At 41.5% G+C, this 24,177-nt stretch overlaps 1 protein-coding gene across 2 annotated transcripts; it reads left to right on the forward strand.

The window, feature by feature from the left end:
- Positions 1-7,890: 7,890 nt before the first annotated feature.
- On the forward strand, positions 7,891-14,025 carry LOC122945996 (probable G-protein coupled receptor 34). 2 transcript variants are annotated; one of them, XM_044305254.1, is made up of 2 exons: positions 7,891-8,025; positions 12,958-14,025. In XM_044305254.1, the coding sequence occupies exon 2, from the start codon at positions 12,961-12,963 to the stop codon at positions 14,023-14,025; it is 1,065 nt and encodes a 354-aa protein (XP_044161189.1). In that variant the 5' UTR covers positions 7,891-8,025; positions 12,958-12,960. The 2 variants fall into 2 exon arrangements, with proteins under 2 accessions (XP_044161189.1, XP_044161188.1); XM_044305253.1 differs by having other exon boundaries at positions 7,992-8,070.
- The last annotated feature ends 10,152 nt before the right edge of the window (positions 14,026-24,177 follow it).

A 24,177-nucleotide genomic window follows, 5' to 3' on the forward strand; every position in this document is an offset into this window, starting at 1 on the left:
AGATACATGAGGTAGGTGCGCAGTTAGACCTATAGATGCATGAGGTAGGTGGGCAGTGTGAGGCAGTGACAAGCCTCGTACATGAAGAGGAGATGTATGTTAGGATTTGCTGTGTTTTCCCCACGATCACCTGGCCTAAGGTGAGACCTGGTGCACTTGGGGATATAGCAATCCTCAGAGTTAGAGGACCCACTGAACAGACCTGGATACGGTCTGTGTGGCCCCAGCCAGGTGGGCTGGGGAAGCCTGAGTTTGGGGGGACCCAGCGACGCCTACGGAAAGAGGGTCGCATGGTCAGAGTCAGGAGGACTGCTGGACCATATCCCCCAAAGGTATTTTGCTGCTTCCACCACGAGGACTGGTGGGTTGCACTGGTCGACAGCTAGGGGGCTGTCGGACCGTAGCTGATTACCATAGTGTGAACTGCGTCCTAGAGGTGAGTTAGGGAGACCTCTGTATAGTGAGCGCCTAGCTGGGCAAGCTTTTCATGTTTTTTGTTTATGTAACGCATTGTAAGGTGAAGCTGCGACTTCATGGTGCCGAGTGATGCCAAACTTGGAAATGTGATGGGTTGTGTGACAAATAAAGTACCGTTTGAGCTTGAAGTTAGGCCTATAGGTACATGAGGTAGGTGGGCAGTTAGATCTATAGCTACATGAGGCAGATGGGCAGTTAGACCTATAGATACATGAGGTTGGTGGGTAGTTAGACCTATAGATACATGAGGTAGGTGGACAGTTAGATCTATAGGTACATGAGATAGGTGGGCAGTTAGATCTCTGGATGTGCAGAGAAGATCCTGGGATACTGGGAGAGGTTTCAATGCATTATTATTATTATTTTTTTTTTATTATTATATATCCTTAAAGCCAGTGGGAGGGGGAGCAGGTTCAAAATTTGCCCTTACGACTTTCCTGTCCATGGCCATGAGGCTACATCTATTAAATCCTCAGATGCTGAGCTCTTGTGAAGTTATCAATCTTCTCAGCTTCTTCTCCTCTACAGGGGCAGATTGGCCATAGACCTTACAGGGAAATTTCCCGGTGGGACGATGCCCAGGGGGCTGCCTGGGCCCTCCTCACCGCCGGTCAGTGGAAGTTTTTGGGGATGTATTTTGTGATGAACTGTGGTATTTGGCTCTCTTGGGGTTGTATAATGTTCCACAATATGGTATTGCTGGCCCTGCCTTCCATCAATTTGACCCAACTACAAAACGGGGACACTTTTAGTATTTATTCCAGGGCCAATTTAAGTTCCCAGTCTGCCCCTGCCTCCTCTATATCATATTGCGAAAACAGAGGACTGTCTATTTTGAATAAAAGGTCTTAAAGAAAATTTCTGAGATTTTTCAAAACTTTTTTTAAGTAAAAATAAATAAATAGTATTCACATTTTAAATGTTTCACTGCTCCCTTGCAACCTCTTGATCCCCCCCACTCTGATCCCCACTGCAGTCAGTCACATAAGCATGAATAGCGCCAGTGACCACTGCTGGTTCGGACCAGCAGGGGTTTTTATGCAGGAAGATTTCATAAAAAAAAAAAACACTTCTGAATTTTGTTAACAAACCTTGAAGGATGAAAGGTTAACCTATAACGTCACCGTTCCTATATAACCTGTCCTGCTCTACTCAATCACGTGGATATTTGTAGGTTGACACTAATTCCGTGACCATCAGCTGAGCTAAGAAAACGACCAACAGGACTGTTTGACTTATCCAGGAAGGAGAACATCTGATATGTTAACATAGTGGAGCCCATGGGATGGGGGTGGAGGCTACAGCCTGCCCTGGCAGAAGCCATCTACAGCTGACTGTTTCCTGACAACTCTGGGACAACTGGAATGTGTGGGCAGTGTATGGGGACAGAGATTGACAGTAGGGATAGCAGGAGTCACTGTGAAACAAAAGAAGATGCAAGAGATGTCTTGTGAGGGATGTCTGTGTCTTGAGGGACAGCTGTTAGACCAAGAATGGAGGATTGGAGGAAGCAACTGGAGTCAAAAATGACACCCATGGAGCTCTTGGGAAAGCTGGAGAGAATAGAAGGTGTTGGAAGTCTATATGTTGTGTCAAAGCCACACTATTTCCATCAGCAGCAGAAAACCTTTCCTGTCCTGATTGTTTTCTACAGTGTGTCAGGGTGGATACAATATATCATCCTAGGTCTGTACAGGAGTTCAGCTCTTGGGTGTAAACTTGACTGGTCCCATGATTGTTTTCTGACAACACAGAGCTCTTCAAAAAATAAATTTGCAGTTATAAAGTGATTAAAGGCGGTTCCTGGGAGTACAATATCGATCCTCAAGATGGTTCATCAATATCTGATTTAGGGGTATCTGACCCCCAGCATCCCCACTGATCAGTTGTTTAAAGAGGCCATGGTGCTCTGGTGAGCGCTGGCCTCTTCCTAGAACAGTGATGTCACGTTCATCGGTCACATGTCCTAGATGCAGCTCAAGTGATTGGGCCTGGGCCACAATACCAAACACTGCCACTACACAATGTATGGCGCTCTGCTAGTTATGCTCTGAGGAGGCCTCAGCGCACACTGGAGCACCACAACCTCTTCCAACAGCTGATCAGTGGGGGTGCTGAATGTCATACCCCCACCAATAAGATTGGTGACCTGTCCTTAAGGCTACTTTCACACTAGCCTTTCTATTTTCCGGTATTGAAATCCATCATAGGGTCTCAATACCGGAAAACGCTCGCTCATTGGGCAATTCAGATCTTTCAGCAGGTTGAAATATCTGGATTTTCCGGCGAGAATTAAGATCTGCCGTCGGCACACCGCTGTCCTGCCTGGGGATGAGCGATGCTTCAAGTAATAGCAGCGCTGTCCTCTGCTAGCTATCTGGCGACTGCCGGGAGGTAACACTTCCCTCCTGACAATCGCTTGCAGCATCAGGATGTCTAATACACCCTTAAATCTTCTTGGTGGCGTTTGTAATAGGCCTTCACTGGAGGTAATAGGCATTCGACAGACCATGACACAACTCAGTGTGAAATCAGTACAGAATGAAAGAGGTAAAGGGCCATAATCAGTCTCATTTTAAGGGTGATTTGGTAATATAACATAAAATAAGTACTTTCTGATATACTACGAGCAGTAGTTGGGTCAGTTTGGGTTATATTTCATTATATTCTTTGGAAGATTTGCATTTTACTCTCTAAAAAAACACTGAATCAATACAGTAACGTGGGGGGCATTGTGACAGTCAGCACACAGGTGTGACAGCTGAGACTGCTCTGTCTGCGTGTCGTGCACTTCTTTAGACTGTGTGATGAGCACGGGAGAGTGGAGGGCTGTACTTCGTAAATGACTCGTCCTGATGGAACTGCTGAAACGCAAAATGGGGAGTGGTTCTGCATACCGATAATGGTCTTTACGCACGGATCAATTTTTCCGAAAATTATTGGGAAGAACCTGATAATTGCCTAATCGTCATTGTAGATGAGAGTTACATTTATATGCAGCAATCACCTCTGCAGCATGGGGATCAGCGATCGCTACGATGTTTGCTTGTCTTCGTAGAAGATCATGTTTCTAGGCAGTCGGACGCTGTTTACACAGGACGATCTGCTGCACAGAAATGACGATTTTAGGTGCTGGCTGAAAGACAGGATCACAATGTTTGCTCCTTCAACGGGTGATCGCTGGCACCTTTTACACAGGTCAGATGTCAGAAATGGACATTTCTATAAGCACTCATCCCCAATAATTCACCTGATTATTGGTCTGTTCTGACAAGATCAGAGGTTTTACTCTCATTGAACATGGGTCGCTAATTCTATGAATCTATCAGCAGGATCAACCCTATTGAACCAGAAATACTGCCTGATAGAGTTGATTCTGCTGATTAAAATGATACCTGTCTTGTGAAAATCGGTTTCTGCCTTCCCAAGAAAAAATACTTTTATTCTTTATGCAAGTGAGAGCAACAGTGCACAGAGGGGCGTGTCCTGCACTGCAAAGCCTAGGTGCACTGAGAGGCTAGGCTCCACCCCTCAGTGCATGGAAACCCTCACTTGCATAAAGAATAAAAATTTTTTTTTTTGGGAACACCACAACGGATTTTCACAAGAAAGGTATCAGTTTAATCAGCAGGATCAACTCTACCAGGCAGTATGTCTGATTTAATAGAGACAGATGCTCTTTAAAGGGGAATTTGGGACCCAAAAATTGTGCTATAGACTGAGTAATGTTAAAAAATAAATAAAGAAGCCTCACTCACCTGCTCAAATTCAGTAAACTGCTTTACTGGAATGCCCCTTTAATAAGGCACACATTCAGCAGGAATAAATGTACACTGGCACTGGAGTGCTGTCTTAGTTTGAAAGCTATAAAATATGTCTGGGTTTACACTTTCAGGTTTTTAATGCAGTATTTTGAAGCCAAAGCCAGTGGATTAAAAAAAAAAAAAAAAAAAAGATAACACCCAGTCTTTCCTTAATATGTGTCCTCCATTCCTGGATTTGGCTTCAAAAACTGCATGAAAAAACAGGATATGTAAACCCAACCTAAATGCTGGGGAAGATAATAGTTGGGGCAGGCATTGTACCGCGATAGAAGGCTGTAGAAGATGTGTAGGCTGGACAGATGGTCACAGATCTATACCAGTTATTGGCCTGTAAAGTAGCAACTGCCTCTCAGTGCCACCAGATGTGCAGAATAGAGGAGAGTCCTTGTCTCAGTCCTAATGTCAGGATTTGAGATGGCTCCTATTATTATCTCTATTTCTGAAATTTAGTCCTGAGGAATCTGCACTGGGGGCTAAACTGGCCGCCTACACTCCAGTAAAAAACATTTGGCGCATTATGGGATGAAAAATTGGGTGAAAAAGACCTAGAAGAATCCTTAATCAGACAAGAATGTGAGAGCATTCCTCTGTCAAACTCCGGCAATCGTTCTCCTCACCTACTAGACCTTTATAGACTGTTGTTACAAGAACAGGGGATGCTACACAATGGTAGTCTGGGCCCTGACCCAACATTTTCAGATGTGTTGATGTCATTAAGTTCTAAATGAGTTAATTTTTTCATGAAATGATAAAATGTCTTACATTCAACATCTGATGTGTGTTCTGTGATCTACTGTGAATAACATAGGAATATATGATATTTACAAATCATTGCATCCTGATTTTATTTACACTTGACACAGTGGCCCAATTTGTTAAAATGTCAGGTTTCTGTGATGTAAAAAAAAAATGAGACCCTTAAACTAATACTTTGTTGAAGCACCTTTTGCTTTTATTACAGCACTTTTTGGGGTATGAGTCTATCAGCATGGCACATTTTGACTTGGCAAGATTTGCCCACTCTTCTTTGCAAAAACACTCCAAATCTGTCAGATTGTGAGGGCATCTTCTGTGCACAGCCCTCTTCAGATCACCCCACAGATTTACAATCGGATTCAGGTCTGGGCTCTGGCTGGGCCATTCCAAAACTTTAATCTTCTGCAGAAGCCATTCTTTTGTTGATTTGGATGTATGCTTTGGGTCGTTGTCATGCTGAAAGATGAAGTTCCTCTTCATGTTCAGCTTTCTAGCAGAAGCCTGAAGGTTTTGCGCCAATATTGACTGGTATTTGGAACGGTTCATAATTCCCTCTAGCTTAACTAAGGCCCCAGTTCCAGCTGATGAAAAACGGCCCCTTGGCATGATGCTGCCACCACCATGCTTCACTGTGGGGATGGGGTTCTTTTTGTGATGTGCAGTGTTGTTTTTGCGCCAAACATATCTTTTGGAATTATGGCTAAAAAGTTTAACCTTGGTTTCATCAGACCATAACACCTTTTCCCACATGCTTCTGGGAGACTTCAGGTGTGTTTTTGCAAAATGTTGCCTGGCTTGGATGTTTTTCTTCGTAAGAAAAGGCTTTCGTCTTGCCACTCTATCCCATAGCCCAGACATATGAAGAATACGGGAGATTGTTGTCACATGTACCACACAGCCAGTACTTGCCAGATATTCCTGCAGCTCCTTTAATGTTGCTGTAGGCCTCTTGGTAGCCTCCCAGACCAGTTTTCTTCTCGTCTTTTCATCAATTTTGGATTGACGTCCAGTTCTTGGTAATGTCACTGTTGTGCCATATGTTCTCCACTTGATAATGACTGTCTTCACTGTGTTCCATGGTATATCTAATGCCTTGGAAATTCTTATGTACCCTTCTCCTGACTGATACCTTTTAACAATGAGATCCCTCTGATGCTTTGGAAGCTCTCTGTGGACCATGACTTTTGCTGTGGGATGCAACTAAGAAAATTTCAGGAAAGACCAACTAGAGCAGCTGAACTTTATTTGGGGTTAATCAGAGGCACTTTACATGATGGCAGGTGCATGCTGACTCCTATTTAACATGATTTTGAATGTGATTGCTTAATTCTGAACACAGCTACATCCCCAGTTTTAAGAGGGTGTGCACACTTATGCAACCACATTATTTTAGTATTTTTTTTTCTTCCCTCCACCTGAAAGATTTCAGTTTGTTTTTCACCTGAGTTGTACAGTTTATAGGTCACATTAAAGGTGGAAAAAGTTCTGAAATGATTTATCTTTGTCTCATTTTTTTACAGCACAGAAACCTGACATTTTAACAGGGGTGTGTAGACTTTTATATCCACTGTATATAGTATTTAATCAATATGCCCATAGTGTAAAATTGATATGTGAGATAATAGATAGATTATATATAGAGATAGATATATATATATAGATTATTAGATAGATAGTATATAGAGAGATAATATATAGAGATAAATTTGATGATTGATAGATACATAGATAATATATAGAGATAGATTATTAAATAGATAGATAGATAGTATATAGAAATAGATTAGATGATAGATAGATAGATGATATATAGAGATAGATAGATAATAAATAGATAGATAATAGAGATACATAGATAGTATATAGAGAGATAGCTAATATATAGAGATGAATTAGATGATTGATAGATAGATGATATATAGAGATAGATTATTTGATAGATAGATAATATATATAAATAGATAGCTAGATAATATATAGAGATAAATTAGATGACTGATAGATTCATAGATAATATATAGAGATAGATAGACAGATATATAAATAGATAGCTAGATAATATATAGAGATAGATTATTAGATAGATAGTATATAGAAATAGATTAGATGATAGATGATATATAGAGATAGATAGATAGATAGATAATATATAGAGATACATAGATAGTTTTTAGAGAGATGAATTAGATGATTGATAGATATATGATATATAGAGATAGATTATTTGATAGATAAATAGATAGATGATAGATAGATAATATATAGAGATAAATTAGATGACTGATAGATTCATAGATAATATATAGAGATAAATTAGATGACTGATAGATTCATAGATAATATATAGAGATAGATAGACAGATATATAAATAGATAGCTAGATAATATATAGAGATAGATTATTAGATAGATAGAAAGATAATATATAGAGATAGATTATTAGATAGATAATGTATAGAGAGATAGAGAGTATATATATATATATATATATATATATATATATAGATATATATATATATAGATATATAGATATTATATAGATTAGATGATACAGTAGATTAGAGAGATAGATAGATACAATTCCTGTAAATGGACACATGGGGGAATACATTTCTTCTGTGTGGCTTATGCTCTGCTGCTAGGTAGATAGCTAGATAGACATATTACATAGACATACATGATTGCCCCTACTCTTCCTATATGCACTTTCTGGAGAGCCCTCCTCAGAGGACATCTCCCCCACGGTCCAGCCTGCAGATGTGATAGCAGTGACTGGCTGACTGCTGATTGCTCCATTGTATCAGCACAGGTTCAGGGCTGTGAAGCAAGAAGGGGAGAAGACTCTGATAACCACTCCCATGAATGTGACCTAAGGACACCAGAAATGAAGAGTCAGGAGGAGAGCAGGTGATGAGGGGGATTCCCACTGAAGTCTTCAAGTCATTTCTGAGAAGCCCATAATGTCAGGGTGAGGAGCAGCCTCTGATGAGCCTCAGTGGTGAGTGAGTGTACGGTATGTATTTCTGTACTGATGTCTGCTGTATGTATGAATTGTTTTCTACTTTCTTTTACTTCGCTTTATATCACACAATGGTAGAGAAGAAGTTTGCAGAAACGAATTAGCAATCTTCCTGTAAGAAATAAGATGGATGGGTGTATTCAAGTATAAGTCATTAGTATATAAATATTACATATCAGACCATGTATCTGCTCTAGATCCCTGGGCTTGTGCTTGGGTCCACAGACTGAATTGTTTCTGTTCTGGCTAACAGTATTGAGAAGGAGAGAGCTCTCTATCATATAGGGGCAATCACCCTGTCAATTCAATGACATTATTTTTTAGTATTGATGATTTGATATAACATGTAGCAGATATCTCCTCAATGAAATGGAGTTTGCATTAAATATTGGTTATTATAGTTAAAGCTCCTGAAAAACCACCTATGGCTAGTGGAAGTAAAAATGTCAAGATTTAACTGGGATTGATCATCTGAACATAGCCTATATGATGTCCTGGGACCAAGAGAAGACTTAAATGGGAAGATATAATTACATGCATATGCACAGAAAGATGGAAATATATGAGATAGATAGATGGATAGACAGACAGACAGACAGAGATAATTACATGCATAAATACTTAGAAAGATAGATAGATAGATAGATAGATAGATATTGACATGGATATGTATGGAAAGATATAAGATTTAAAGATGTGGAGAGATATGAGATTGAATAGATAGATAATAGATAGATAGTAAATAGATAGATGATAGATAATATATATAGATAGATTAATAGATAAATAATTACATGGATACAAGGGAAGATATATGGATAGATATTTACATGAATATGTAAATAAAGATGGAAAGATATGAGACAGATAAATAGATATGAAATATAATATGTAGATAAATGGTTTTATAATACTTAAAACCTGTATAAACTTAATTATGGTGTATAGTTAGATTTCCATTCTAGAATCTACACAGTTCCCTCTGCTAGACAGGACTGGCCTTGGTCCACTAGATAATACATATGGAGTACACAGCAGCAGTGTCCGATGTAGAAGATGAATAGCACATCTACTTCAATCAATAGTCAGTTTTGTGTCCTTCATTAATTACCTATTAATGTTTAACTATAACATAGAGGAATAACCTACAGCCTGTGCCCCTGGATGACATTAGACTCAGGATAGGTCATCTGTATCAGATCAGTAGGGTGCTGACACCCAGCACCCTTCAGCTGTTTCAGGCAGCCACTAGCACTGGATTTCACATTTATTTTATTTATTTTATTGTCCAATGTATCTAAAGCGAGCAGAAGGTTCCATATACTGTTTAGCTTCTGGTGCCGGTGTACTGGTGGAAGCTGAGCTGCAGTACCAGACACGGCCACTACACAGTATATGGAGCTGTCTGATTCCAGTTCCATACACTGTAAACTTTCCGGTGCTGGTGGTTGCCCCAAAGAGATGATTGTGGGGTTATTACAAATATAGAGCACCAACATATTCCACAGAGCTGTACAGAAGATGCAGCCACATCAGCCCCTGAGAGGTTCTAGTTTACTAATCTCGAGGTCGTTCACTCCATGGCCAGTTCTACCTTTCATTTTTATGTAAATAGGAAAACAAAGTGCCCATCTTCTACAGCTCTTGACCAAGAAATAGCAGCGGTCTCACAGATTTACGCATATCTAGAAACCAAGCCAGTGGGATGAGCAGATAACATGGTGCGCCAGGGCTGAACCCCAGGCATGGAGGAGACAACAGTGCACCAGGGTGTATGCAGTCTAAGTAGAGGATCTACTCTACTCTTGGTCTCTTGTAGACCCTGTAGATCCTCTACATTCAGGCCATCAGAGAACATAGATGGTAGGTTCTTAAAGTTGTGTACACTGGGTCGGTATAGTCTTGTTTAGTCAGCTTGTTCCTATAAAAAGGCTACACATATGTAAAATAATTACTAACCATTGAACCTCCACATTGTATTTGCTCAGTCTTGTTTGTTCACTCAGGAGAAGATGCCGTGTTTGACCAGGGGCTTTATACGCACTTGTAAATGATGCAGCTGTTGTAGTGCTTTTCTTGCGACTCTTGTAAAAAAGTGTTTCCCATAGCAGGTCCTGCATCTGCTGAGTAGACATGGACAGTTTGCTCATTTTAGTGTCCTCAGAACAAACTGAATGTTGTATCAATATGTTTTGTTTTAATCCACATGGAGCAGTAGTAGTTCTGTCCGGTGTTGTACTGCTCAAGAGCTGTTTTGTTTACAAGGGTACTTGAATTCACTATGTGACCCCTCTCATTGGGGTGCATTTGCACATGAATGAAGCAAGCAAGGTTCCTTTAAGGCACATCTGTCAAACGTATGGCCCTCCAGCTGTTACAAAACTACAACTTCTATCATGCTTAGACAGCAGCCTACAGCTATCAGGGCATGCTGGGAGTTTTAGTTTTGCAACAACTTGAGGGCCTTGAGTATGGCACCCCTGCTTTAAGGCTATGGACACCTTTGGGAGAATTTAATCATTGCATTATGCTAAAAGTAATGTTTTTCATTCCACTTTGTTAAAAACTGTCAACATTGCTTCCGCTGCAACTTTCAGTGTATCTGCATACTGTTGCTTCCCCGTCAGAGAGCTGCTCTGATGGCTCAATCTGTAGCCCTTATTTCTGAACTCCTTTCAGCTCAAGCACTCATTTAAGCTAAATTCTTAGCAAACTGATAGGAAAATAGCTATACTGAGTGTTTATCAGCTGTCAGGCAAGTTCAGATAAGGGCAACAGATGGAGCCATCAGAGCAGCTCTCTGATAAATTCCCTGTGAAGCAGAAATAATAGTCTGTAGATGCACTGAAATTGAAAACCATAGAAGAAAAACTTTTGAAAATTTTAATTAAATCCAGTTGAACAGCTGATTAGACTTAAATGAATAGAATGCAATAATAACAAAAGAAAATGCCCCCTAAGGTGCCCATAGACTTTAAAGAAGTTGTGAGCCCAATAGTTTTTATTTTTGTTAAAGGGTTAAAATCAGGGGCGGACTGAGTAGTTAAAGTGGCCCTGGAAAAAAAAAACTTAAAAGTGGACTAATTTTGTAGGCAGGTCCAAATTGACAGATTTGGGCAACAGAGGTAGGCAGGACCAGCAATACCATAGTGCAGAACTAAATACCGCCCCACCAGGACCAGATACCACAGTGCAGCACAAAATACTCACTACAATAATTAATGCTGAGAGCATCAGATCTTTATGTACCTGGTTGGTGGCCAAGATGAGAGCTTGGGTGGCCCTCTGGGCATCGGCCCACTGGGACCATTCCAACACTTCATGGGTACCTGCGGGTCTCTACATCATAGTCAATTTTGACACACAGGAAATGACTGCTCAGCTGATTACTGGCTAAAGTCAGTCACAGCTATGGACTGGGAAGAAGAGAAAATTGCCGTCTAGACAAACTCATTTAGTGCAATTTGTCTGGGAAATACAGCCCCACAACAGGTCTACTGGATTGCATTCACCCCTGAAGTGCCAAGAATGGTGGAATCGGGGCAATATGAGAATATGCAATGATTTAACGCCCCTTAAACTCCAGCTGTCACAAGCTTGGGAAGGGATGACCTGATACCCTAACAGAACCTTGAAGATACTTCCTTCTTCTATGGAGATCTAGACACAATCCCTCTGTGTGATCTGGCTAAGTGGTATCACTGAGGAGTATGACTGTACCAGTGTATAATATGGGTGCCTGAATTTGTAAAGGTTGGCTAAGTCACAAATGCTATCTCACTATTTATCCTCTAAGTCTCTGGTTTGATAAAATAATATGCACTGTACCTTGAAAAGTAATATGTCATCACTATATAATAAGGCAACTTTCACACAAGTGTTAGGAGACATCTGGAAGGCCGTTTTGGCATATATACCGGGGAACAGCTGGATCTCTGTTGGTTCCCATTATAGTCAATGTGGTCCGGCAGCCTGGCAGCACTTTCTGATTATCCACTGTACACAGAAAGTAGAGGAGAATCTGCTTCTTAGCCTTTTCTCACTCACTCAGAGGTATGCCCTAGTATCTTGGAGGAAATTACAGAGATGTACTGACCTGTATGGATGTAAATAAAGCACATAGGCTGAGATATAAAATTACTATGTAGCTGCAGCAGTCTTTTTGCTATCTCTCCTGGAGTCCTTCCTCACTCAGCTCCTGCTCAATCCTCCCCCACCCCTCTCTATAGACTTGCATTCACATGTGTAATATGATCTTTCTGTGAGCTGCCCCCATTCTAGATAGATTTAAAGCATATTTCAAGGAAAAGGCATTTAGTAATGGGATGGGGGTGAAGAGGTAAACAGCTAATAACATGAGAACTAGACATTTCTCACTGATAAGACATATTACAAAGTTTTTGTGCTCACCTGTACTATTAATTTATGTAAAGCTCAGTGAAAAGTTAGTGACCATTTGAACATTTGCTCTGCAGAATCTAGCCCACCACCACCTTCCCATGTGTCCTTCACACATGTCAGAATATGACGTAAAGTGGAAAGCCCATTACATCATTCTGAAATACAAGTTAAATTCATGTTATACTCATATGTATACTAGGTTTGCACAACTGTTTGTATTGCTTCTCAGTTCATTAAAACAGATCATTAGACAACATGAGACTTTTCAGACTGCTTCTCATAGTGAGAATTGAGGCTTTTAGATGTTCTTCAACCAATAACACGCAGAGCTTACTATCTGTGAATTTTTTGTAGATCTGAACTGCAATTAGACTCGGAGACAGTCCATCCAATTGCAGTCTGATTCATGAAGATAATACAAAATCTAAAAGATAAAAGCTTCACATGTCTCATAAGATATTGTTTGTTGTCTGTTCACAGATAATGGATCTTCTGACAAACTCAACGCTGAGTGATGTTACTACAAGGACATGGACTCTGGAAATGTCTGGTTCTCTGTCTCTTCACCTCAATGTATCTTCATTTCCTACTTTTAATGGCTGTGATATTCAAGATGGAATCTTGTCCTGGATGCTTCCTGTGGTTTATTCATTCATTTGTGGACTGAGCCTCCTGAGCAACATTCTGGCTCTTTTTGTCTTCTGGACAAATTTTCAAAGATGTACATCTATGACCATCTACATGAGGAACCTTGCAATAGCTGATCTCCTCTTAGCGCTATGCTTACCATTCCGTATTGCATATCAAAACAACAACGGTCCTCTGCTCTTGTGCCACGTCATAGGTGCCTTCTTCTACTTGAACATGTATGCGAGTATAATGTTCCTGAGCCTTATTAGCATGGACAGATATCTTAAAATAATCAGGCCTCTACAACAGTACAAAATCCATAGTGTCCAGTGGAGCTCTAGGGCTGCTCACGTGGTGTGGGTGATCAACGTGGTCTGCATTGTCCCATTCTTATTCGAAAACAAAGGAAATGAACCTTGTAGCCAAAAGTGCTTCCACTTCAAGAAGAAGGGGAACATGTCAGCTGCCATCAACCTGACTGCTGTGATTGCCTTCTTTGTCCTTCTTTTTCTTTTTGTCTATTTTTATGCAAAGATCTCTGCTAAGCTCCACAGAGCTTCTTCAATGAAGAACCAGCCCCAAACGAAAAGAAACAGTAACCGGGCGATGAAAAAGTCCTTCATCGTTCTTATCATCTTTATTGTGTGTTTTGTTCCTTATCACTTAGTACGTGTGCCCTATATTCTGGCCCAAATAAATATTATCCCCAGCCTGTCCTGGAAACAGACTTTGCATATCACTAATGAATTAGTGCTCTGTTTATCTACGCTCAACAGCTGCCTGGACCCTGTGATCTATTTCTTCTTGTCAGACAGCTTCAAAAGAGTTGTAATTTGCACCATTCAGGGAAAGCTCAAGCTCATCATGAACCATCAGGACAGAGCGTCAAACTGCAACAGATCTGTTACTGAAATGTGAATCCTAGCTCTGCAATGTTTACAGACTGTGCCTATAGCAAGTAGCACCTGTTCCTCAGTGAATGGTCACATGGAGAGACCTTGTGAGGTGTATAGATGGGAACAGAGATTTAGGCAATCTCCTTGTGTGTGTGTACTGGAAGGACCTTAAGCTTTGCTGTTCCATATCAATATGGAGATGTCTTAGATGCTCGAGTCTAGGGTATCCTCAAGTACCCTAACGCTTATCAACTCCTACAGTCTAAGAAAAGATGTCAACATGATGTTGTTCATCCAGGAGATCCTCATCTGACTCTGGAAATGGCCTACACAAAGTGCTTTATGATAGCCCAGTCAGTGTCTAGTCCAGATTAGGATCTCTTACAAATTTGATGCATTCAGAACAAAGTTTTGTTTTTCATGGGGTGTGGTTGCAAATTTTACAAAATTAGAAAACCTGAGCCAATTTTCTTAGATCCTATTATTTATTAACTCCATCTTCCATTGTTTTACTGAAGAGTGCGTTATGATGAATATTTTGTCTAATTAAAGGGGGTTTCTACATTATTTTTATATTTATGAAAATAGCCTGACTCCTTCTCTGGCCTCTCCGATCCAGAGCTGCTGCTCCTTCTTTCCAGGCTGCAGTCAGTGATGTATTCTTGTGGCTCCAGTGGTGACACCCTGAACACTGCTTTAGCCAATCACTGGCCTGAACGATCTCGTGCCATACACGGTTGAGTGATTGGCTGCATCACTGTATGAGATGTCACTGCTGCAGCCACAACAATACATCAATGACTACAGTCCGGGGAGAGGAATGAGCAGCGGAGCTGGATCGGAGGGTCCAGGGAAGATAAGTGTAAGTATCTACATTATTTTATCAGGGCCCAGGCTGTTTCCATAAATAAAAAAAATAACATGGACAATCCCTTTAAGGCTACTTTCACACTGGCGTTTTGGCTTTTCGTTTGTGAGATCCGTTTCAGGGCTCTCACAAGCGTTCCAAAACGGATCAGTTTTGCCCTAATGCATTCTGAATGGAAAAGAATCTGCTCAGAATGCATCAATTTTCCTCATTTTGCCTCCATTCAGTCTCCATTCCGCTTTGGAGGCGGACACTGCTGCTTGCCGCGTTTTGGTGTCCATCTGACGAAACTGAGCCAAACGCATCCGATCTGACACACAATGTAAGTCAATGGGGACGGATCCGTTTTCTATGACACAATCTGGCACAATAGAAAACGGATCCGTCCTTCATCTCTGTAGTCTACACCAGCTTTTCAAAGGTCACGAGAAGCTTAAGAAGTTGCAAATTATGGGGCAAATATGTTGTGCGCCATAATTTGCGACTTGTTTAAAGACACAGTAGTGGCTCCCAATGTGTCAAAAGAAAAACAATGGCATGGGATTTGGCAATGGCAAGATAAATATGCAAGAATTTAGGCTCAGGTTGTACCAAAACCCATTGTACATGCATTGTGCCAGATTTATTATGTATTTTAGTTATTTTTGCATGAAAAAGGGGAGTTCGTCAGCACATCCCAATGTGCAGGTGCACATCGCCATGGCTAGAAACACGAAGAAAAAAAGACACAATGAAACAGCACTCAGCAAACACAAATAAAGTACAATAATGCCATAATTATATAAAATATTCTGGTGCTAATGCTACGCTTATTTTGTAAATTTGAGATTCTTGGCAAATACATTTTGTACAAAATTATTATTTTTGTATTATTTGGGCCCGTCAGCCTGTGTTAAGGCGATCTCTATAAGACGGGAACCTCAAACTAAATGCCACCCGTTGGCACAAAAAAATGTAAAAGGCAGAGTGGACCCAGCATGCATGTGGAACCTTCATTTCCTGTATTGTATGGTGGCCAGTCTGGCACAAAACAGGTAGTATTTATTGTTAGGTTCCTATCTTATAGAGATCGCCTTGTCGACGTGCCCAAATAATTTTGTACAAAATATATTTGCCAATAATCTCAAATTTACTAAATAAGCGTAGCATTGGCACCAGAATATTTTCTGTAACTATGGCCTTATTGTACTTTATTTCTGTTTGCAGAGTGCTGTTGCATTGAGTTTATTTCTCTTTTTGTTATTTTTGCCAGTTTTGAATTGTCTAGAAAAGGGGCAAGGTTTTAATGTCCAAAACTGTACAAAAATTGCTCCAAAATGCGAGGCAAAATATTGGTCTAAAGTAAGGCAACCAAGAGGTGGTATAGAAGAAAGTGTCTAAATCTGTCGAGCAGCGTGAGACAAGTTCGCCACATCTTCTTCCTGCCTGGCCTGGTGTTAAGCTTTCTAAATGTAACACATTAATAATAAATATGTCACCTTCAATCATTATCGCCGCACGCTCATTCAGTTAGCAGCTACCGTATCTCTCTCATCCCCCCCATACACGATACACAGTGTTTTTGGTTGAGCATGTATATGTGTAATGCGGAGAGAGGAGAATACAGTTGCCAGACATTTCTGATGACGGCCTATCTCTTGGGGGAACAAAAGGATCAGGCTTTGAAATTCAACATTCCTGATCCTTCTCTCCCCCAACATCATCTGTTCAGGGAAAGTTGACAGGCCCTCATAGACATTAGATTCACCGCCCCGCCAAAAATTGTGAATTTACCCAACAATAGCCTAATGTGTATTGTGGCTTGTACATTTCTCTCATAAAAAGGTTTTTTTTTTTTTATCTCATTATTCATAGAAAAGTTTTAAGAAGTTTTGGTTGTTTGTCTTTTTCATTTCGGGAGTACTATACCACTGAAAAGGACCTACAAAATATTGCGCTTCTGTAGCAGTCAGAGCAGAGAGATAAAACTCCTATGCAAATAGGGAACTCATTGTGGGTTTACTGCTGCTGTGAGGGAAAGATGTTATCTCCGAGTAAAATGGTAGATTAGTAGAATTGAGATAACAGAAGTGCAATGTGTGATGTCGTAACTGAGTCACTCATCCCCTTCCCTCTCTGGTCCCAGTGAATGGTCTGATTGAGAAAGTCAAGCGAGGCTGTCTGCTGTGCTAAAAGTCCAAGGAAAAGAGAAATTTAAAGAGCCAGGACAGGAAGTAGAATACATGGAGAGACTTTAAAAACTCTATCCAGAAAACTAGTCACCAGTTTTTTGTAAAAAATAAAAAAATAAAAAAATACATAAAGTATTCACATACAGGCTATGTGAATATGTGTAATGTGTGAAATGTAATGCTGTCCCTTTAAAGTGTCACAGAGCGTTCATCAAACCTTGCATTAATCAATAGTACAGTGTGTGTACATGAGGAATAATGCTATTTCTGGCCATTATCTCACCTGTATCTGGCATTTTTTTTTAGCAGTTTTCCTCTGTGCTTCCTGAATATTTGGTTTGCAGCTCTCTCAGACATAGTAGGTGGAGACTATTTGCCATCCACTGCACACGCAGAAAGTAGATGAAAATCTCCTTCCTAACTTTCTCTTATTTAGAAGCAGCCCCAGTATAATGAAGGACATGACAGAGAAGTACTGATCTGTATGCTTGTGGATGAAGCACTTGTGCTGAGCTATAACCCTCCTATGTAGCTGTGCAGTCTCTTTTTGTCTGTGCCTGTCCCCTCTGCTCCTACTCACGCCTCCCCCCTCCCCTCTTCATAGACATGCATTGACTTTGACTTATGTATTATGATCCTTCTCCAAAGATGATCCATAGTAGATGGGGGAAAAAGGCATATTTCGAAGTGAAAAGCAATAAGTGGAGGGTTTGGTGGGTGAGGGGTCTGGTAAACAGCTGATAACAGGAGAACTAGATATTTCTCACTGTAAAAACATATTACAAAGTTTCCTGTGGTTACTTGTACTATCAATTTATGCAAGGTCTTGTGAAAAGTTAGTGGCCATTTAAGCTACTAGATAAAATCTTTACCTACAGGAGCCTTAATTGCTGATCTCAGTCCACAGAATCCAAAATGTGTCAAATGAAGAGTTGTGCACCTTTTAATAAATATGGCACAATTCACTTCAGTGGTATTTTTATACTGGTAAAAAAAGTCCAGTTATCCAACCCCTATAATAACCCCCAAAATGCCCGGGCTCTTCATACAGGTTATACTTACCTTGCTTTCCGTCACCCGCATCGCATATGATGCCCACGCGGCCGCCATTGCATCTCCCTAGCGTCAACCGCCATGCTAGGGAGGCTCGTCCTCACCGCAGCCTGCTATTGGCTGCCTCCCCCCCCATTGCTGAATCTTTTGATCCATGCAACGGGGAGATGCAACGGCGGACGTGTGGGCATCAGTAGCGACGTGGGTGCCTGGATATGAGGTGCCCGGGCATTAGGGGAGTCATTATTGGGGTTGGATAATCCCTTTAAAAAATCTGCCCCTTAGGCCTCATGCACACGACCGTTGTTTTGGTCCGCACTGAGCTGCAGTTTTGGCGGCTTGGATGCAGACCAATTCACTTTAATAGGGCCGTTGCTTCGTTCCGTGGCCCCGCAAAGAAAATATAACATGTCCTATTCTTGTCCGTTTTGTAGAAAAGAATAGGCATTTCTAGAATTGCAGAAGGCACACAGGTGGCTTCTGTTTTTTGAGGATCCGCGGTTTGCGAACCACAAAAAACGGAATGGTCGTGTGCATGAGGCCTTAGTCACCACTTCATGATTTCCTTTATCCAGATGGACAACCTGTTTAATAAGGTTGCAGAATATTATAAAATTGGATAAAAAATAAATGACATGGGTTCATCAAGTTCCACTTTTCTCAGATCAGTCACACGACAAATTCTGCGTTTTGTTTGTTTTTGTTTCACATTACAATTAATACATTTTGTAAAAATGAACCAAAGCTTCCTGAAATGAAAACAGAATTCTTTTAATATGACTCCAACCGGGTCTGAGCATTAATATGATGGACTGTTATATAGTCCGCTACTGTATTTTTTAAAATGGTGTTTTTTTTATGTGATTGTAACATTTGTATCTTGTTTTTGTTTTGATTCATTTATTAAAAATGTCTTTGTTTAAAAATGTGCCATTTTGTATAGCGCGACCGAAACTACGATTCTATGATAAAGATATCCCACAGCAGCATATGCAGTGTGAGTCAACTTCAAAAGGCAGTAATCATATGTAAACTTCAGTCCTTAGCCACGTAGGTTTTTGTCAGTGTTTTTCTGCGCTTTTTCATTTTTAGTGGCTTTTTTTTTTTTTTTTTTTGCACTTGCGTTTTTTTTGTGGTAAAAACACCAGCTCCAGATGAAACAGAGGACACACAAGCGTCTTTTAGGGCTCATGCACACGAACATGTAACGGCCGGGCCCGTATTGCAGCCCACAAACAGCGAGTCTGCAATAAACGGACCCCGGCCGTTTTTGCACCGCATTAAGGATGCGGACCCATTCAATTGAATGGGTCCGCAATCCAGAAGGTGCGGTGTGGAATGGAGGCACGGAACCCCGCGGAAGTACTACAGAATGCTTCCGTGGGGTTTCTCTCCGTGCCTCTGCACCGCAAAAATATAGGACATGTTCTCACTAAGACTGGCACGTGACACCGGTCTTTAGTAAATGACCCCCAGTGTTTGCAAAAGATACCACAAAAATGCAGGAGGCGCAAAGGTGCACGCAGTAGCTTAACCCTGCCCGCGGTGCCCTTAAAAGGGCTTTCCGACTGTTTTAAACTGGTGACCTATTCTCCCACCGATCAGCTGTTTGAGGAGGACACAGCGCTCTGCCTGGTTTACCAGTGAAATGCCCGGTGACTGACTCCCTTTACGTTTTGAAGTGTGACCCACATTCAGTTTATCATTGGCAAATGCAATATTTAACGTAACACTACGATAATTCACGCTCCCCACGCTCATCTGAAACTGGCCTGTTCTCTGCAGCTTAGTGCCTCGAGTAGAGCGCCACTCAGAATGTAGTGGCCGTGCCGGGTTACTGCAGCTCAGTTCCTATTCAGTATGCACAATACTAACATCTCTCACTTTACAGCGAACGTGGTGTGGGGAGTTGGCGTGGCTTAGCGGGGCCTCCATGGAACTGAAAAATTTGCTATCAAATTATAGCATAAATCTACACCTGTTCATAACTTGCAGCCCCCATTTTATATTGCAACCAAGGGAAAAAAAGACCATTTCCGATCTTGCCCCATGGTCCCCCACTATTACCCCTGACAGAAAATAGTTTGTCACTGTATTATATGGTGGAAGGCCTGACAACATCTATGAAACGTGAAGAAAAACCTTAATTGGGCCGACTAGAGGGGCCAAATGGTTCTTATCTGCCGACACCTTCTAAGTTTCTGTTGCAGAAAATTTGAACTATCCTCCATTCAACACTAAGTTGTGACACTTGTGAGTGTCAGAAAAGGATACCTCTAAGGTCTCGTTCACATGAACGTATTTTACGTTCCGTATACGGGCCGTTTTCTGCGGTCCGCAAAAGATGTGTGCTGTCTGCATCCGTTGCTCCGTTCCGTGGCCCCGCAAAAATTTTGCGGCCAAGAATAGGCATTTCTATAATGGGCCCCCTGTTCCGTTCCGCAAATTGCAGAAGGCAGACAGGCGGAATCCGTTTTTTTGCGGATGCGCAATTTTCGGAACGCAAAAAATGTCACAGTCGTGTGAACGAGCCCTAACAGTTGTCTGTTACTAATACTCCCACTAACACCGTTTTTATAGAGTCCTACAATATAGTCAAAGAGGAGATGTCCCCTCTCCTGACTTCATTCTCACATACTAACAATTTTGGAACATCTTTTCATCTAAGGCCTCTTTCACACTTGCGTTGTCCGGATCCGGCGTGTACTCCACTTGCCGGAATTACACGCCGGATCTGGAAAAACGCAAGTGTACTGAAAGCATTTGAAGACGGATCCGTCTTCAAAATGCGTTCAGTGTTACTATGGCAGCCAGGACGCTATTAAAGTCCTGGTTGCCATAGTAGCAGCGGGGAGCGGGGGAGCGGTATACTTACCGTCCGTGCGGCTCCCGGGGCGCTCCAGAATGACGTCAGAGCGCCCCATGCGCATGGATGACGTGCCATGCGATCACGTGATCCATGCGCTTGGGGCGCCCTGACGTCACTCTGGAGCGCCCCGGGAGCCGCACGGACGGTAAGTATACTGCTCCCCCGCTCCGGAACTGAAGACATCCTGATGCATCCTGAACGGATTTCTCTCCATTCAGAATGCATTAGGATAAAACTGATCAGGATTCTTCCTGCATAGAGCCCCGACGACAGAACTCTATGCCGGAAGAAAAGAACGCAGGTGTGAAAGAGCCCTAACTCTATGTTGTGCAGTTCCAATATTATTTCTACTAGAAGCTTATAAATGAATTACTAGCCATTTGCAATTAACCTGGTTTGTGGTGTGTCCCTGCACAATCAGTGCTGCCAATGAAAGACTGTGCAGCGCACCCCCCAGTGGGCATCACTTAGATGGACCTTTGTGGCAAACTGCTGGCAAATCATTCATAATCTGCTAGTAGGAATAATAGAAGAATGGCAAAATATAGAGTTGTATAAAAAAAGGTTCTGCTGAATTTTCATTGCATGGGGAATGCAAGCAGTTACTGGAACAGACATGGCAGGAGAGGGGACAGCTTATTTTAACCCTTTAAAGGGATTTTCCAGGAACTATTTACTTATGGCCCCTAGTGTTGATCACCAAATATAAAATTCATACTTACTTGCTCTCTGCCGCTCCGATCCAGCACTATTTTCACAGAATTTTTTCAATACATAATTTGGGTAGGTATATTGCAAAAATTTCGCTGAAAAATTGAACCTACTTTAAAAATTAACTTTTAATGGATACTTTATAAGATAAATCCCAAATAACAATATTTTTACATATATATATAGATTTAGATAATGACTGCAGTATATTTTATACTGGCTGCAGTTTCATATCTAGCATAGAGAGTTCACAGGGTTCATTTGTATTTCCAATGTGTATCACACTAGATAAAAAGATTGTTACCACTCACGGTTACCGACGGTGATTCACAGTGGGTCCCAGACCAGGTTTTCAGAGGATGACTGGATGTTAAGTTCCGGATCCGAATACCCTTGATATTCAGGTGTAGGTGCGGTTTCTCCACTATCAGTTTTGCCAATATACCAGATTGGAGAAAAACGGAACAAAAAATAAGAAAAAGTAGGGAGGTCTGACCCTAAACTACTTGCGAGTCCCTGCCTAAAAGTGGAGAGACCCTCTGCCTAGATGCAGAGGTATCACCCCCTAATGAGGCGACCCCACTTATCGACGGCTAAACCCTGAGTGGTAGCCCTGAGGATAAACTCCCAAAACAATATAGTAGATCCCGACGCGTTTCTCACTGTCACTGATTTGGTGACAGGATCATCAGGGGATATCAGATGTAGGTGGCACAATCGCCCAAAAAGTTTTTAAGCCAGATGAGAGCTGCTGGTATTGCTGCTAGGTGGATGTAGAGATGGCAGTCCAGGCCGATCCCTAATTCTACTGCCCTTAAATACCCCATTGATTAAGTAAATTGCTTACTGTGATGTGATCGCCATAGGTGTTCCGGCGTGCGCTTCACAGGCAGGCATTTCCGCCCTGTGGAACGCATATGACGCACTTCCGTGCGTCCCATAAGGGGTGTCCCTATTCGTGTGGTGAGCTGATGCCGGTGGAACGCAACCGCGTCATCCTCGTGCGTTCCGGAAGTGCTCGTATGAAGCCGGATGTGACGTTTCCAGTGTGTGAACCGCATCTGGAACGCACATTCGGCCGAATAGATGATGTTTATTAGAACTATGAGGAGAAGAATATTCTCTGATATATGCACTGACACCTAAATAGAGAATCATTACTTTTTATAAAGGCCGGTAATGACATAATTTGCAATGGAAATAGCGATCGCATAAATCATAGGGGTGGCAATAATTATTAATTATTCTTGTAAGCAGCAAATATACATATGGATATCTATGAATATGCACATTAGGGGGAGGTGATCCCACGGGGGAGGGGGGGGGGGGAAGGGATGGATAAGGTATTAAAGCGTAATACAAAAAGATAAGTCGATACCCCAGATCGCCTCAAAAGATATAATCAGTTCAACCTATTCCGGTTGGATAACTGTATTAATTGTCTGACGGGTCTGTTCCCAAGATAATTACATTCACAGGACAGACAGATCACACGGTTTCCCCAAAAGGAGGAAAAGAGGGAGGGGGGGGGGGTCCTTTACAAAAAGGATCCGAAAGACAGAACTTCGTTCAGTCCGAGTGGGCTCACCGTTTTTAACCTGTGAGTCCACTCGGCCTCTTTCTGCAAAATCCGCTTATTGTGGTCTCCTCCACGAGGTGACGGACGGACCACTTCCATGACACAGAAGTTAATTGCTTTATCGTTGTTGTTATGGAATAACCGGATGTGTCTAGCCACAGCAGTATCTCTGTTATTCCTTATGTCACCCAAGTGGTCACCAATTCTCCTTCTTAGTTCTCTTTTTGTTTTGCCCACATATTGTAGGCCGCATATGCAGTTAATTAGGTATACCACCCCTGATGTTTTGCAATTAGCAAAATCCCTGCTGACATAGGTCCTATTTGTTGTATGACTGAAAAAGTTCTTAGTTTGATGAATGTAGGGACATGCTATACATGTGCCACAACGGAATGTCCCCAGAGGCCTCCTGTCTAGCCAGGTACCAGATTTCTTTGTTGGCATGTAGTGACTATGAATGAATCTGTCACCCAGTGATCTCCCTCTTCTATATGTTATGGCCGGGTGTGTTGGAAGTATCTCTCCTATGTCGGGGTCAAGGCGTAACATTTCCCAGTATTTATTTAGGATACCTTTTACCTCTCTATTACAGTGATCGAAAGTGCCGATTATACGGCAGATGGGGTTGGCTTCTTTTTTATATCTTTCTTCTTTTTTCGGATTAAGTAAATCTAGTCTAGTGGCATTTTTTGCTGTCCTAAATGCTCTCTGTAGAGGTTGATCTGGATAACCCCTTTCTTTAAATCTAGTTTTTAGATCCCTTGCTTGTTCGAAAAAATCTCTGTTGGAACTGCAATTTCTCCTAATACGTAAGTACTGTCCTTTAGGTATGCCATTTTTCAGATTGTGGGGGTGATGACTTTCCCACCTTAACAAGCTATTTGTGGCAGTAGGTTTTCTGTAGGTTTTAGTACTGATGCTAC

This window comes from Bufo gargarizans, chromosome 9, assembly GCF_014858855.1.
Source record: "Bufo gargarizans isolate SCDJY-AF-19 chromosome 9, ASM1485885v1, whole genome shotgun sequence".
Taxonomy (NCBI): Eukaryota; Metazoa; Chordata; class Amphibia; order Anura; family Bufonidae; genus Bufo; species Bufo gargarizans.

Coding starts and splice junctions, on each gene's coding strand:
- LOC122945996 (XM_044305254.1), top strand. CDS start 12,961: ATGGATCTTCTGACAAACTCAACGCTGAGTGATGTTACTACAAGGACA.